Genomic DNA, 16,548 nt, shown 5'->3' with positions numbered 1-16,548 from the left:
CTACAAAGAGCACAAAGTTAATATTTTGGCATTTATTTAGGGTAAATATATAATTTTCTATTTTCGGGGTTAAAAAGTAATTTCGACAAAATTCCGTTACTTTTATTGACGGTTTGCAGACGGAGGTGGAAATGTGAAAAAAAGTTTAAGTTCAGGTGGAGCGCAGCTAAAAAAATTAGGATTTGTGTATTTTTGATAAAGTGGACAAAATCAGGTGGACGGTGGATATTTTCCCTTTATTATCCAATCAAACAAATAAAGCCATTACTTCTCGTGACCCACTAATTTTAATACTGAACCCCACTTGCTGACGTGGAGATCCTCGAAGCCTTATTCCCCCACTCCACTTCCTCTCCCCCGCGGCCCTGCCTACTGCCCGGTGTGTGAGGCCCAAAAAAAATAATAATAATAATAAAAGAAAGAAAGAGGAAAAAGGCATAACCCTTCACTTTCATAATCCACAAACACAACCTCTCTCTTCTCTCGTCACTTTTGTTTTGATCCATTTCATCATCATGTTTGTTTATACTGACTGAGCTGGCTGAGTAATTGATTTTGATTGTAAGTTGTGAGTTTATTTTTTATATATATATTCATATATATATTCACACACACACACATATATATATATATGTATATATTTTTTTAAGAAAAAAAACTAAAGAAATTGTTTGTTTAGTTTTGCTTAATGGCGATTGAAGAGGAATTGGAGAGCTGTGGAAGTAGAGTTGTGGAGTCACTCTCGCAAGTGAATCCAAGACAACACCGGCATAAATTTGAAGTTTATAATGAAGTACTCCGTCGGATTCAGGACTTAAATTACGATGAAGCTAATCTGCCTGGCTTTGATGATCACCTCTGGCTTCACTTCAATCGCCTTCCTGCTCGGTACTCTGCTCTTCTTTACTTTTCCTTCACACCTTTTTTTTATTTTTTGGTCTTTTTCTTTTTCTAATTTCAACTGATCATTTTATTTTTAACTATTCTTTTACTATTATTGTCATTCTTCAATTACTACTCCTACTATTATTATTATTATAATTATTTCTTTTTTTCTGGAAAACTCAAAATGAAATCATCCTAACAAGTCGTTAAACTGTTTTATTTTTATTGCTTATTATTTTCTAGGTTGTAAGTTGCTGAAGCATGTGATTCATGTTGTGTAGTTATGCTGTGGATGTGAATGTTGAGAGAGCAGAAGATGTGTTGACGCACAAGCGATTACTAGAGCTAGCTGAAGACCCTGTGAATCGGCCTGCTTTTGAAGTTCGTCTTGTGCAGGTAAAATATACGTGCGGATTTATTGATGACTGTTTGTTTAGAATTTAGATGCTGCCTAGTGACAGTAGGGAACAACGTTAGTGGTAATTTAATCTAATTTCAGTTCCGTGAGATGCACTTGGACTATGATGAGTGCATAATGCAGATATTATTTAGGTTTGCCTGTGCACAGAGCAAATAGAAGTATCGATTCTGTCCTGAAAGAAAGTACTCGAATTCTGGCAATCACAAGTTTCTTTTCTTTTGCAGGTTTATTCTGTCACCACTGGTCATTTTGTTGATCCTGACTATCCAGATAGTTCAATGAGAGAAGATGCACAAAGTTCTTATTTTCCAATCAAAGAGGGGTATGGCTCGTTGCTTTGGTACTAACACGATGATATTCATGATTTTCATTCAACATTTTCAACATCATAAACACTGTCTTTGGTTTTCCTCTTTCATCTTCCTTGTACCTAGCAATTCTGGACTTGAATGCCTGTTACTAACTTACACTTGCTTTCTATGTCTCTCAGTGTCCATCCACCACCTACCTTTGGTTCACCTAGTCTTGAAGCATTCTCACTTTATGCCAATAGATATCATGCTGATGATGGTGACAACGCGGTGAATTTGTCAACATCCTTGTCTAGGTAAGAACTTCCAATTGTTTTGCACTTTCTCTAGTACGTGTTATTGAGCAAAATGACTCCCACTACCTGTGCAAGAAAAGGGGGAAACAAAAGTGAGAATTTAGTGGTTTATGATCACAGGAGATAATTTTTCCATTTTTAACTTTTGATTGTTATTAATTTCATGAACACATTGATTTAGTATCTACAACAATCATTTTTCCAATATATCTTATGTTAGTTTCTGTAACTCCTACTCCGTTGTATTCATATTCGGCTATCTTCTAGGCCTATGCACGAGATTACCTTTTCAACCATTGACAAGCCAAAACTCCTTACTCAGGTGCTTTACTAATTGTTTTACTTGCTTGGATCAGATACATGTTTTATTTTTTGGATATCTTTGCTATTATCAATTTATATTCAACTCATAATTAGTTGAAGAAGCATTTATGCATTCTATAGGCTGAACCAGAGAGATATCTGAAACTGGTTAAACTAGAAAGGAACTCTTTTAATTTCTGTGTGTTCAAATGCGATATTTTACTGAACTGAACACTGTCGGCTTTTGCTTTCTCATACCTTTGTAAATAAAAGAATTGTTTTTTTCCCTACATGGTTGTCGAGTTAGAAGAAACTGATATGATGCTCTTATTACTCATTTGCTAGACTCTTTGAGGATATCCCAATAAATAGCATTATCTGATTTAGCATTCAAGGTTTGAAGAGCTTATGTATGAGCTAAAATAAACATGGATATGGTTTGTTGGGTTTCGATGAAAGTTGGAGAGGTTTTTATGCTATGAACTTCATATAATCAGGTAGCTGACACTGACGGGTTTTCTTTGTACAAGGTATATTTGGGGGACAGTTCTGGGTGGGTTACCTTCAAAGTTCTCATTGATTCCACTCATTATAAAGTGCATGAATTTTGAAATTTATAGTATTTGAAGATTTAAAGTTTCCAGCAAATATATGCCAGATTCATGTATACTCTTTTTCTCAATCTCTTGCTTTCTTACACCCCATGCACTTGATTATTGATAAGTGATTAATTGTGCAGTTGACTTCCTTACTTGGTGAGATTGGGCTGAACATTCAAGAAGCTCATGCTTTCTCCACTGTTGATGGGTTCTCTCTTGATGTCTTTGTTGTTGATGGTTGGCCATATGATGTATGATCTGAAAACTTACTTCTCATAGCATTTTCTTGCATGTTTGATATTTAACCTATTTTTTGCTTCCATTTCATCTTTTATGTATCATACAAAACTTCCCCATTAGCATGCCAATTTTATGACTGATCTAGACCTTTTCTATTGCTTAAATCAATTTTTGCCACTTGACATACTTGTATGTTGGAAACTCTTTAGGAAACTGAGGATCTCAAAAATGTGCTGGCAAAGGAAATCTTAAAATCAAAGGTATTAGTTGTCTACACCACTATTTTCATTACATCTTTAGATCTTATTAGATAAATGCAGCGTTTTGGTTGCAACAATCCAATGTTACCAATACACATTGAAAATGCTGTTTGACTATTCAACCTGTAGCACCTTACTTTCTGTTTATTTTGATAGTTTTTAATTGCAATGCAGGACCAATCCTGTTCCAAACGGCAACCCACTTTGGGTGTCCCCATGCATAGCAAACTATTGATTGAATCCTCTCCCAATTGCATAGAGATACCCACTGATGGAACTGATGTCTGGGAAATTGATGCCAAGCAGCTGAAAATTGAATGCAAAGTTGCATCCGGGTCATATGGTGATCTGTAAGTTTGCCTACTAACTTCTTTCTTTGTGTGTACAGAATCAAAATTTATAATGTCTTTTGAATTTCAGATACAAAGGCACATACTGTAGTCAGGAAGTGGCTATCAAAGTTTTGAAGCCTGAGCGTGTCAATACAGAGATGCTAAAAGAGTTTTCACAGGAGGTTTACATAATGAGGTTTGTTAACATATATGCTTCTAGTATTGAATGGCACTAGTTAACCCTTCTTTATCGATTTTGATATTATGCATTCTACATAATGAGGTTTCTCTTTCTAAAGCATTAAGCTGCTTCTTTAGTATATTATAGATTCTGCACACATCGCTCTGCATGAAATAAATCTCGTCCCTGGCTTGCATCATTCTCATAACACTGCTTCTCCCTCTTGAAACTTTGCCTGGTTTGCAGGAAGATTCGACATAAGAATGTAGTGCAATTCATAGGTGCATGTACAAGACCTCCAAATCTGTGCATTGTGACTGGTAAATCATTGTGAATATTTTTTGTAGTTGTTCCTAGAAACTCAAGAATAAATATTATGACTAATTATTTGAAGTTTCTGGCATTTCTGGCTTTTATGTTACTAGAACATTCAATGCAGTAGCTAAATTTGAAATTTTTACAGAAGTAACACCTTGCACCTTGCATTTTGAGTTTATATTTGTAGGATGATTTGACATTTTAATCCTCGCTGATTATCACTTTTTGGTGGTTTTACTTGTGCCTTATCAGAGTTCATGGCTAGAGGAAGCATTTATGATTTTCTGCATAAACAAAAGGGTGTTTTTCAGCTTACTTCTCTACTCAAAGTAGCAATTGACGTTTCCAAGGGAATGAATTATTTGCACCAGAATAACATAATCCACAGGGACCTGAAAACTGCCAATCTTCTGATGGATGAAAATGGAGTAAGAGGATGTTCTGAGCCTGGTCAACACTGATTTTTTATCAGCTTTTAATATGTTCTTAAATGTCAATGTGAATCTCAGATTCAAGAACCGTCATATTTTCATTCGTTCTCTCTGGAAATTTATTTAGATTAAACTCGAACAATATTTTTTTTAAGAGTATTTATAAGTATAAACAACTTAACAAGTACATCCTTATCCTTGCTGGACAGGTTGTCAAGGTTGCTGATTTTGGAGTTGCAAGAGTGCAGGCTCAGTCTGGTGTGATGACAGCTGAAACTGGAACATACCGCTGGATGGCTCCTGAGGTTGAATTTACTTTTTTTTTTTAGCATTATTTGCATGACTGCAATTTGCAATATAAATGGGACATCAGATCTCCCTTGCTTTTCTTTTTGAAGCTTTTATTAGATCCTGTTTGATGTTTAGTTTTCATGTACCCTAAGATGCTTGAGGACTGTGTATATTTTGTTATGCCTTGTGACATTGCCATTAACTTTCTGATTGCCTTGGTTTGATTGAATACTGTTTGCACTGTTACGTATTATTTTTCTTTGGTATGAGTATTAGCAGTTTATTTCAATTTCGTTAGGAAACTTTTGCTTCACTATCTGGTTGTATTTAAAATCATTCTTTCCACAATCACTGATTCTAAGGCTTTGTCAAGATTATTGTTTTTCTGGTCCTTATATTCAAATTCTTCCTTTAGTTCACCTCCTGCTGTTTTAATGTTCATACTCAATGGATGTATACACTGCCATTTTGGAACAGTGACTGTACTCTTTAAGGTTTACTCTCTTTTTTACTAATATGTAAAAAATTTTGCATGGTTGCTTAAATTTATTCGTTGTTCTAGGAAATTTAATGTGATTTCTACATTCTGATAGAGCAGATTGCTCCTTGGAATTTCCTTAACAGTGTCTTGGTGAATGAAGGTGATTGAACATAAGCCATATGACTACAAGGCAGATGTTTTCAGTTTTGGAATAGCACTGTGGGAACTTCTAACTGGCGAGGCAAGTCATTTATTTGAGAGAATTGAATATGTGTTTTGCAGTAAATTGCTTTTTCTTTTTGCTCCCCTTTTTTAGTTAGCATATGAATGTACAAAATACAAATTCCTGCCCTCTTATTTAATTTTTTCCCCCCTGAACAAATACCAGCTCCCATACGCGGGCTTGACCCCATTACAAGCAGCAGTTGGTGTAGTGCAGAAGGTATCCATCCATTCCATCATTTTAACATAAAGCTGCAATTATTTTCCCCCTCTAGTTTATAACATGTCACTTGCATCTCCATGCCTCTCTCCCATAACCCTCATCTTCCACCCAAAAATTGGAAAATGAAAATAAATGTACAAAGGATAAACAAGAAAAAGTAAAGAGAAGAGTTTCAGTCATTCCTTAATGTCATTGTTGTCAGAGTCTACGCCCTACAATCCCGAAGCACGCTCACCCAAGACTTGCAGAACTGCTTGAGAGATGCTGGCAGCATGACCCTACTCAAAGACCCAACTTCTCACAAATCACGGATATCCTTAAGCAGATGATGAAGGAGGTACTTTATTGGCTGAGTCCAAATTTGATTAATACAAATATACAATCTACATACAAACATTTATTATTTTTTCTTTTTATGGATTAATATTCTAGATATGAACAATGGTGAACTTTAAAACAGGTTGCTAGTGAAGGGGAACATAATCACAGCAATAAATCAGGTGGCAGCTTTTTCTCATCACTCAGAAGGGGCCTTCACTGAAGTTGTGAGGAGAAAATGCTGTTGATAACATGTGTGAACTAATCACCTTGTAAAATTTATACTTGCCTTTTCAAGTGTATAGTCAATAGCTCTACCCAGTTATAGCATTTTAACTCCTAATAATTAGCAGTTATATCTCTCTTGTGCGTGCTTTTTCATCCATGTACGCTGTCCTTTCGTTCACCCAACTGTCCAGTGCATGCAATGCTGGCGTTCTAGTGCTTGCAATGTGTACTATGTGATTTAGGTTGGAAAACTTGGTAGTGCTTCCAGTCGCCATTTTGTTGTAGGTGTGCTCATCTCTCACTGTTAATGACTGATGATTAATAGACATTAACCTTTGTTGCGACCATTATGTAGTGAAGAATTAGCCATTGCTAATGCTCTTTTCTATTAAATTCAGTTGCACTTCTCATTCTTAGGTAGAAGTTTAGTAACTAAGGATATTATGTTATTATCATAGCTCTAGCTGAGATGCTTGCCTTAAAACGGTTAGATTTTCACTGCTAGAAGGAGTGTGTGTGTGTTTTTCTTTCTTTTTTTCGTTTTTAAGTATTTGGCTATTAATCGAATATGTAGTACACCGTTCAATGAAATACTTCGCCACGTTATTGTTAACCACAGGAAAGACAAGAAAGCAAATCTTTGTAATTTTAGGAACAGCAATTATGGTCGAGATATGCTGTCTCAGTCATTACTGCACCTGCTTAATAGCTGCCGAGCGCGGACCCTGACCTGCAACCGAACAAGTGCGTGCATTGCGTGCATGGCTACGCGTGATTGTCTTCTCACACATACCCCACGTACCAACGCTTGCAGCTTAACCAGACTCCTAAGAGCTTTAAATGCCCTTCTTGCCTAAATAAATTTTTGCACATCACCAAAACACAAAAATTAGACTATTAGTTCATTTGATCAACCCGAGGTTCTTAAAAAGTAGAAGCGTAATGGCTTGGATAACATACCAGATGAGCCCGAAAAATTGCTTGGATTTTGATGGCTGCTGAATCTTCTTTGGCTAATTCTTTCTTCAGAGGCAGTAGTGTTGAGGAAACGAAGGTATTGTTGTCTATACAATTGGCTGCTTCTTCTGGGACTTTTCTAATGGTTGCTTCTTGGCTGGGAGTGGGGCTATGGCGAATAGTAATGTGTCTACGAGATTTCCGGTGAAACTTTCTTCTAAGTACATTGAACCAGTTACTGGACGTCCCCATTTTTCTTTTTTTCTTGAGTTTTGCTTTCTTTCTGGGCCGAGTCTGCTTGGGATTTTATTTCATCTTAATTTACTGGGAAAATGAAGTAACAGGAAGATGACGCGTAAAGATAGAGGTATGCTCTCCATGTTTGCTTTGTGAGTGAGAGATCACCGCTCCTTCCTTTGCCAATAATATTGTCAGAAGTTAGAACGTGGCAGGGTGAATTACTTGGCGCTGGTTGTATGTGGTTCAAGCATTCCATTTGCACAGCATAACCAAAAATTTAAAAAAAAAAAAACAGAAAATTTAATTCTACTGATTAATGAGGGCCACTGTTTGGTGGTTAGGAATTTGACTTTGTCGATTGCTGAGCTCGTATGTTGCAAGAAAAGAATTTGTGGACCTAGCCAACAACATTGATCATTTCGTCACTTGGCTCTTTCGGCTTTGTGAAATTTTAAAATATATCAGACATGTTGTGATAGTCACACAACAATAAAAGCACACTATGAGATATGTATGTGTGTGTATATATATATATTTAAAAAAATTATTATGTAAATAGTGATTATATTAAATTTAATTATATATATCATAAATATATTAATTAATTTTATTACCTCTGAAATATTTTAAAATTTATTTTATTTTTTGTCTAACAAAAAGTCGAGGAGTTTTTACTTTTCAATTTTACTGTTACTGAGTATTATTATTTTAATGATACTATTTAAACAAAAAGAAGATAGTATTAATTGTAAACTTATATAACTTAAGAGAAAAAGATCAAAATAATCAATTAACATTATAAAATTGTATGATTTAATACAATTTAATAATTCATTCTATTTTCCTTCAATTTCTTTGTAGTTTTCCTTATTATTTAATTGATTTTAATTATTTCTGATAATTTTTAATGAATTAAATCATGAAAAAGCCAACTTCATAATTGATACAGGTCCTGTTTAGTATTGAAATACTACAACTTTCAAGTAACAGTTGTTATGAAAAAAACTGTAAATATAAAATAAAAGTTAATCGTATATAGTAAATGCTAATTTTGATAAAATTATTAAAGAACATAAAATAAAATCAACTCAATTTTTAAGTTACAGCTATTCACCAAACACTTTACTGTTATAACGATCGAATCTCAATTCCAAATAAGGCATAGTTTGTTTATCTATCAGCAAAGACTGATCTTGGCATTGACGCGTGTATTTAAAATAAAAAATTGGTTTGATACTTGTGCCGGTAAGATAAAATCGGAATCCAACATTGAATATTAAAAAATGGGATACCTAACAAATTGCACAACCATTAAACTAAAGGAAGAGGAGAATGTTTTATCAAGTTGACAATCTGTTTAATTTATTTATTATTTTCTGATTTACACAAATTATGTGCAGCCTTTTGATAGATTTCATCCTCATTTACACATATCTATATACTTGTTATTCCTAGCAGGATTTGTAAGGACCGCAGTTGGCGAGAAGCTTCCCGGCTTTACACAACAGAACATAGATTTTATTATGTAGCTTCCCGGCTGCAGAATGAAAGCGTTAAGGTTCTGTTGGGAGTCCATTCTGCCTCCAGGCGGCGAATCCACCAGCAATATCCGTAATGCCGGCAAAACCCTGAAGAAAATAGTGAATTCTAATAAGATTCAACAAGTCGATTATACAAAGGGAACCCCAAATAAAATATATATATATATATATGGGGCATAGATTGAAAGAAAAGCAACTTATTTATCTTGAAAAATGCCCATTCACATAGGACAGGAGGAACCTTTCTGAATTGAGTTTTAAGAAGTACAACAAGAAACCTACTTGTACAGTACAAGTTGTACTTGATGTTAATACTACAACAAACTAGGATTTTAACTTCTCCTCTGTAAGAAGCTGATTGCTTAGAAACCAAGTTAAAGGTTTTGAAGGGTAATTTGCATGTGTGCTTACTGCATTTAAAAGATCTGTAGCTGCCATCATAGACCTTTTCCCACTCTGGCAACCCTGTACAACCAAGATTTAAATTATTATCTTACATTGCGAAGCAAATTAGTTATTGATCCTTTGAAGCTAATAAAAGATTTACAAGATTATTAGATACAGGGACTTACAACAATTATTTCATCATGTTTTCGAAAACGAGTCGATACTTCCTCCACAAATTTCAGGTTCTTTGTCATCCCTACATAAATTTACAAAAGAAAAGAAACCATGTCTTATATATGAATCCAGAAACAAGTTGGAAAATAAAACTAAAGTGCTCTTGAGTTTTTTTTTTTTTTTTTTTTTTTGGGCCATGGTTTCGGATATAAATTTCAACAGAATGAATGATGGAAACCTGAACCAACTCTGTACATGTAAGGCACATTAATGGCTCCAGTGGCATGTCCAGCACTGAACTCTTCAGGAGTTCTACAGAATCACCAAAACGTTATATCAAACAAAAGACCGACCGTTATATTAAACAAAAGAATGATCGTGAAACATTCAAAAAGTTAGTTCCTTTTTTTTTTTTTTTTTTTTCAACTTTCTATCACAAACCAAAAACATTTACAGTAGCTAAATATGAACAATATGAAGTTTTTGCGTTACCTGACATCCAAGTAACGGTGCCCAGCTTGAAGCAGCTCATGTGCCACTCTTACGGGCACCGAAGTTGGAACTCCAACAGCCTCCAAATTTCCTCTGAGACTGGCTTTTGGGCTATATATATATATAGATTGGTAATCAAATAGTTTTTTTTTGGGAAAAATAAAAAATAAATACGTGCACCAAAATGTTGCCGAAACATCAATTCACCCAAAAAAAAAAAAAAAAGGTGGAGACCCCAAAAAAAGAAAAGAAGAAAAAAGTACCAGAAGCTCAAAATCTTGCTACTGATGAAGCCGATGTTGTCACATCTCTGTTGATCTACAGTTAATGACAGCAAACCCCTACGAGTAATGGGTCTAAACATTAAAATTTGAGATTTATAAAAGGAACTGAAATCAAAAGATGTGAGAACAAGCTAACTAACCTCCGATTGTTACCATGAGGACAGAGAACTGGAGGAAGTGAAGAAGCACCAGCAGCAAAGCTAGACAAAGAAATCAATGAGGTTGCTTCCATGGTTTTTCTCCTTCTGCTTTAACTCGTAATAAATTAAATTCTAAACTGTCAGAAGAATTTCGAATGGTTTGTGTGCGATGGGGGAATAGTTGTGATACGATGTGGTGATTATTTAACGAAGGAGCATGCATGGCTGCCACATCACTTCGCTGCAGTTTCTCACTTGATGCTCATCCACATCTGTATATAGTTGTGGTGGGTTAGGGGGGTTGGGATAAATACAAAAAGAGGACAAGGACAAGTTAGCATGGGATTTGGCACGCAAACATTTGTTATCGATTTTGGATAACTCCGACTCTGATTCAATCCTGAAACGGGCTCCCTGCTACCTTTTTATTTATTTATTTATTATTAAAAAGTAATATTACATATTTCAAAAGTCTTGAAATTTTGTTTATTATTCGGATAATAAGTTTAATACAATTAATTTAGTTAAAAAAAAAAATTATCCGCCATCATTCATTACTCTATTATATCACTAGTGACTAGTTGTACTTGTAGGGAGTGCTAATTTAGGATCTCACATCATAAATTTAACTAGTTTATAGAAATATTTAAATTAAAAATTAAAACACGAACCGCAGGACTTTGTGCAAATATAATCCCAAGTTAGGATAAATTTGTTGGTGATAAATGTTTTGAATGTCAATTATTTTTATGTCAATCATCGAATATACGGTACACAAAGTTCAAACAATTATTAGAAAAATAGATTGTTCATAAAGATTAAGCTAATTTATGTAATTTGTGTGTTGTAAGTTTTAAATCTTTTAAATATTATAATTTTAACGTTTTCTTAAATTTTCCCGAACTTTAATCTTGGATAAAAAAAATATTATATATATATATATATGTCTGTGTGTGTGTGTGTGTGTGAGTATGTATTTGTCATAAAGAAATTAATTAAAATGTATATATAAATGGTGACGTCGGTTGGATAAGTAAACATGGAAAAGGCTATAAATGGATCACTTGCATGAACAAAATCATATCTTAAATGAGGAGTCTTGATTGATTTGGATGTTTCACAACCCTAAAATCAATTACATGCCAAATAATATTTAATCATTGTACTTGAATTTTATATCGCGAGGGAGGGTTTCAAGTTCGGCGAGCTAAAAAAAAAAAAAAAAAAAAAGGTGCCTCACTTAAAATGGGAGGTGATGGTAACGTGTTTATTGGGCCGCCATTGCCTAGACAGAACCGAACCAGGAACGATTAATGGAATTGAAATGATGCTGCCACTTCTTTGCTTCTTCCTTTTGATTATATTGTTTGTTGGTAACTTGTTATTCTCTAACACAAGGAACAGAGAGAGGGGCAAAAAAAAAAAAAAAAGTTGTCAACCAACGAAAGAATCATAATATATATGCGTAATTTTTTAATGTACGTATCATAATTCTATTGGCTTATTAAACATATTTCCAGAGTACAAACTTTTTTTTTTTTTTTTGGGGGGGGGTATGTTTTAAAGTGGTGCTATTTAGACGCCTCTGTTAAATTTATAAATCTTTTAGGCATTAGAAAATAATTAATCCATTTTCTAACATTTGTCATCCATTTTGGATAACTCCGACTCTGATTCAATCCTGAAACGGGCTCCCTGCTACCTCTCCCTGCACCTTTTTATTTATTTATTTATTTATTTATTATTAAAAAGTAATATTACATATTTCAAAATATGAATTTGTATTTTTATGTCAATCAACCAATATACATACGGTACACAAAGTTTAAACAATTATTAGAAAAATAGATTGTTCCTAAAGATTAAGCTAATTAATTGATAAGCACGAAATTTTTGCTGGCATGGTGGCCAATTTGTTTGTTTGTATGGTAGCATGTCACCTCCCTCATATATATAATGAAGGGGGTGGTAGTAATTTCCAGTTGCAAGAAACAGTGGGGTATTAAAAGAATAATGAAGGGGTGGTAGTAAAACCATTAGAAATCTTAGAATTAAAATTGGGCTTGGGCTTGGGCTGTGGTTGTTAGTGATTCCAAAAAAAGACAAGACGGGAATCAATCGATCTATCTCATCAGTTAGAACAATGGCCAGCTGCTTCCGCGGCGGCAGCGGCATATCATCGATATCATCTCTTCCTTCTCTTCCTCATCGCACGAGATTGTCAGTGCTTCCCGTGAAGTGCCTGTCTTCTCGCCAAAGTCGAGATTCCGACTCAGACTCAGACCTCCGAACGACACCGTCTCCTTCTTCGACTTCGGGCTTTTCGCCATACGGCTGGTGTGCAGGAATCGGGGGCGTTGGGTTTCTAGAAACCACCTACTTGTCTTATCTCAAGCTCACCAATTCTGATGCCTTTTGTCCAATTGGTGGTGCCTCTTGCGGCGACGTCCTTAATAGTGACTACGCCGTCGTTTTCGGTATTATTTATAATTTTCCCTTTTGCTTTGTCCTTGTGGCTTTGCTTTGATTTAAAACTTTTATCATTAGCATTAAGCAAGCATTCTATTTTTTTTTTCTTTTTTGATTGATAAGCAAATTTAATTCAAGCGAAGAACCTCATAAAACAAGCTGTTTACATAAATTTAAATTTAATTCTTTAGGTGCTTATTGGAATGGGAGTGCCTTCGTAGAAAGAAACTAATGTATTTTCAGCTGATACCTCTTTCTCCCCGAAAGTTTCTTTGAAAGTGATCTTGACTACTGTTTTATCAACAGAGCTGAAACGTAAAGCATTCTTTTAGAAACTTTTTCCACTAGACTTGGAAAAATTATGAGTAATGCTATTTTCCTGCCATTGAATTTTTCTTAGTTATGACCATTGCAAGTTACATATTTGGAAATGCATTTTGGTGATGTGTACATATAAAGTTTTGTTTGGACTTGCTAGGTGTTCCCCTTCCATTTATTGGAATGTTTGCATACGGGTTAGTTGCAGTGCTTGGTTTACTGTTGGCAAGAAAGAGTTTTCCTATTGGAATCAATGAATCTTATGGTCGTTTGATTTTACTTGGGAGCTCTACCTCTATGGCCGCTGCTAGTGCATACTTTTTGTACATTCTAAGCACAATTTTTTCTGGAGCAACATGTTCATACTGTCTAACGTCAGCTTTATTGTCATTCAGCTTGTTTTTCATTTCTCTAAAGGTGTGTTTCTTATGTCAAAACTTTTCTCATTTCATTGCTGATTCGTTACTGAGTGTTGATGTTGTTGAGTCCATAAATTATCATTACAGGTTGTCTTTTGTGTAGGAGTTCAGTGTGGAAGAGATACAGAAGGTGTTGGGTGTACAGCTATGTATAGCGAGCTTGGTGGTTGCTGCTCTTAGCACCTCATACAGTTCTATTCAACCTCTATCATCAAGGTAAACAAGTTTATGCACAAATCATTTCATCTTTCAGACACACCTGCCATTGTGTTCTATTCGCATAAATATTTTAATCCTCTGCATATTGAGAAAAGCATCTGTTTACATTTCTCTTTCCCATGATATCTGGCCTAATGCTTGACTGAATGTGATAATTTCAGTCCTCCATGGTAAACTTATTGGGCTTATCAACATAGCAGATACAGGGTATCTACATGGTCTTTTGGCCCTAATTTTATAGTATGTTAGATTGCAACAAAGACGCATGCTCAGCTATCTCTTTAACTTTTATTTTCTCAATCTTTTAATTTGGGTCAGAATATTTGCCCCTAATTCTATTTTTCTTTTCTGTTCTTCACTCACAGCGTGGCTGAAGCGAACCTGCCTTTCTTTGAAACTGAGATAACAACGTCATCAAGTCCTTTCGCTCTATCTCTTGCGAAACACTTGCATGCCATAGGAGCTAAAATGTATGGGGCTTTCTGGTGTTCACATTGTTTAGAACAAAAACAGGTGCTTCATCAATCTCTAACATACAATTTCTGAATGAAAATAGACATGAGCTTTTTATCTCTTGTTGTTCAGCCTTGTTTGTAGGGTGATCAACAAGTCAGGAATGCTGAAGTTAATTTTCAAGCTTTAAGATGTCAATGCTTATATTAATAAAATTTTCTTAATTTCTTATCACCAAAAAGAGAAAAAAGCTTTAAGATATAATCATCAATGGTATGTTTACTGTCCAAGAATTGTACTCTCCTGACCAGTCATTTTGTATTTCATTAAGAGTCAGTTAAAATCACTGCTTAATTCAGTATGACGACAAGTTCATACTGATTAGTGAATATAAAATTGAAAACCTGGCTACCATGGCCTTATTTCTTTTCATTTGGTCATTCATGCCTCTGGCCTCCCTGCTATTGACAGCTATCAGTAATTTGAATTTGTATGTAAGCATCTGTCAGCTTTGTTTTCCATAAACCTGTCTTTCCATCCTTGAGCATATGTGTGTACATTATTTGCATTTTGACATCAATGCAGATGTTTGGAAGCGAGGCAGTGAAGCAGCTGAACTATGTGGAGTGCTTCCCTGATGGTTACAGGAAAGGAACTAAGATAGCCAAGGCATGTTCAGATGCTAAGATTGAAGGTTTCCCGACATGGGTGATTAATGGTCAGGTGAGAATATTGTTTGTTTTAGCCTATGAGTTTTCTTTGTACCAAGCATTGGGAAATTCATTCTCTAATTTATGTCACCATACTTGATCCTTCTTTTGTAACTGAACATTTTGACTTCATTCTCATCCACTAAAGGTTTTTATTGTAGGTTCTCAGTGGAGAGCAAGACCTGTCAGACCTCGCCAAGGCATCTGGCTTTCCAGAAATGAGTCAGCCCAGTTAAACAATTCTGGTATACTGCTAGTCCATGTACATTCTATATGAATATAGGTTAATATTAATGTTGAGCAAACATGTATTTCCTTCTGTAATTTTATTTTTATATATGTCTGGCCTGGATAAAAGTAGGCAATGTGGAGCAATTTTGTCACCATCTGTATGTACACAGTTGACATCAGATTGTCACCATCTGTATGTATACGGTTGACATTAATTTAAATGTAATGTCTGAATGGGACGATGATCCAACAACTATCAATTACTTTGATTTTGTGAAATATATCCATATACATTATTGTGTATACAAAATAACCATATCAATCTACATTGGCTTTAAAATGACTCTGAATTTGCTTTGCTTTTTCTTCATGGACTTCTGTGGGGAAAGAGTAATCTGCTGCCGTTGACACATTTTAATTCCATGCTGTGGGATAAATCAAGAGTACTTTAAGAAATAAATTCAAAAGAGGGTATTAGTCTATTAGAAAGGGTGTTAAAAGCCTTTACTCAACATGTAACGTGTAGCAAGGATTGGAGCCCGGGCCCACACACATTTATGGTTGGCTGTAGTAAGTAGGCCAGATCATCAAGTTTCTGGACGCAAGGCTTAGGGCTTAGGCTCACACTTGTCGCGGCGTTGGCATGATATTGTTGGACAACCAAGTAAACATATTATTTATTTAGGTTAAAATTTCGTTTATTTCTTATATTTTAAGGTTAGTATTCGTTCAGTCTTTATATTTTTTAAAATACCTTAAAATATTCATGACATTATATTATTAGCCCATTTCCTCTTATTTTTTGTTATTTTTGGTTTGATTTTTATAATATTACTCTCTTACAATATTTTTTTAGACATTAATAAAAAAATAATTATTAATTTAATTTAAAAAAATAAAATAAAAATAAAATTAATATATGTTACTTTTTTGTAACACATTACTGAGGAATTAATATATTAATTTTTTTATTACTAATGTCCAAAAAAAGATAATTTAATTATTTTTACAATAAATTTTTTTTGGACACATGTAAGCTTTTAAAAAATTAATCTATATATTTTTTATTTTTATTTTATTTTTGAGTAAATTGATAATTTAATTTTTTTTATTAATTTTATAAAAAGAAATATTATTATAAGAGAGTAATATTATAAAAATAAGTCAAAAAAAT

At 34.4% G+C, this 16,548-nt stretch overlaps 4 protein-coding genes across 6 annotated transcripts; 2 read left to right on the top strand and 2 right to left on the bottom strand.

Annotated features, from left to right (window-relative positions):
* Positions 1–360: 360 nt before the first annotated feature.
* On the top strand, positions 361–6,687 carry LOC102623248 (serine/threonine-protein kinase STY17-like). 3 transcript variants are annotated; one of them, XM_006495216.3, is made up of 17 exons: positions 361–561; positions 680–888; positions 1,167–1,281; positions 1,531–1,628; positions 1,797–1,913; positions 2,181–2,235; positions 2,956–3,066; positions 3,265–3,315; positions 3,490–3,665; positions 3,736–3,843; positions 4,075–4,148; positions 4,399–4,574; positions 4,787–4,882; positions 5,510–5,590; positions 5,738–5,791; positions 5,997–6,131; positions 6,255–6,687. In XM_006495216.3, exons 2-17 carry the CDS (start codon positions 689–691, stop codon positions 6,333–6,335), a joined length of 1,728 nt encoding a protein of 575 aa, XP_006495279.1. In that variant the 5' UTR covers positions 361–561; positions 680–688; the 3' UTR covers positions 6,336–6,687. The 3 variants fall into 3 exon arrangements, 2 of the variants coding, with proteins under 2 accessions (XP_006495279.1, XP_024950247.1); XM_025094479.2 differs by having other exon boundaries at positions 6,227–6,687; XR_003063623.2 differs by lacking the exons at positions 5,997–6,131; positions 6,255–6,687 and having other exon boundaries at positions 5,493–5,590; positions 5,738–5,788.
* Positions 6,688–6,819: 132 nt separating this feature from the next.
* Positions 6,820–8,026, bottom strand: LOC102617695 (protein IQ-DOMAIN 20). The gene is made up of 2 exons (XM_006480918.4): positions 7,301–8,026; positions 6,820–7,193 (listed from the first exon to the last, which is right to left on the bottom strand). The coding sequence occupies exons 1-2, from the start codon at positions 7,547–7,549 to the stop codon at positions 7,023–7,025; spliced, it is 420 nt and encodes a 139-aa protein (XP_006480981.1). The 5' UTR covers positions 7,550–8,026; the 3' UTR covers positions 6,820–7,022.
* Positions 8,027–8,854: 828 nt separating this feature from the next.
* Positions 8,855–10,821, bottom strand: LOC102624016 (thiosulfate sulfurtransferase 16, chloroplastic-like). The gene is made up of 7 exons (XM_052444249.1): positions 10,556–10,821; positions 10,395–10,472; positions 10,132–10,242; positions 9,878–9,951; positions 9,651–9,721; positions 9,490–9,543; positions 8,855–9,165 (listed from the first exon to the last, which is right to left on the bottom strand). Exons 1-7 carry the CDS (start codon positions 10,645–10,647, stop codon positions 9,091–9,093), a joined length of 555 nt encoding a protein of 184 aa, XP_052300209.1. The 5' UTR covers positions 10,648–10,821; the 3' UTR covers positions 8,855–9,090.
* Positions 10,822–12,638: 1,817 nt separating this feature from the next.
* On the top strand, positions 12,639–15,653 carry LOC102619441 (thiol-disulfide oxidoreductase LTO1). Its single transcript, XM_006466973.4, has 6 exons — positions 12,639–13,032; positions 13,503–13,759; positions 13,865–13,977; positions 14,346–14,493; positions 15,019–15,156; positions 15,305–15,653. The coding sequence occupies exons 1-6, from the start codon at positions 12,699–12,701 to the stop codon at positions 15,377–15,379; spliced, it is 1,065 nt and encodes a 354-aa protein (XP_006467036.1). The 5' UTR covers positions 12,639–12,698; the 3' UTR covers positions 15,380–15,653.
* Positions 15,654–16,548: the final 895 nt, after the last annotated feature.

The sequence above is a fragment of the Citrus sinensis genome, chromosome 7 (genome assembly GCF_022201045.2).
Source record: "Citrus sinensis cultivar Valencia sweet orange chromosome 7, DVS_A1.0, whole genome shotgun sequence".
Lineage (NCBI taxonomy): Eukaryota > Viridiplantae > Streptophyta > Magnoliopsida > Sapindales > Rutaceae > Citrus > Citrus sinensis.
This window is presented reverse-complemented; position numbering and strand designations above follow the sequence as displayed.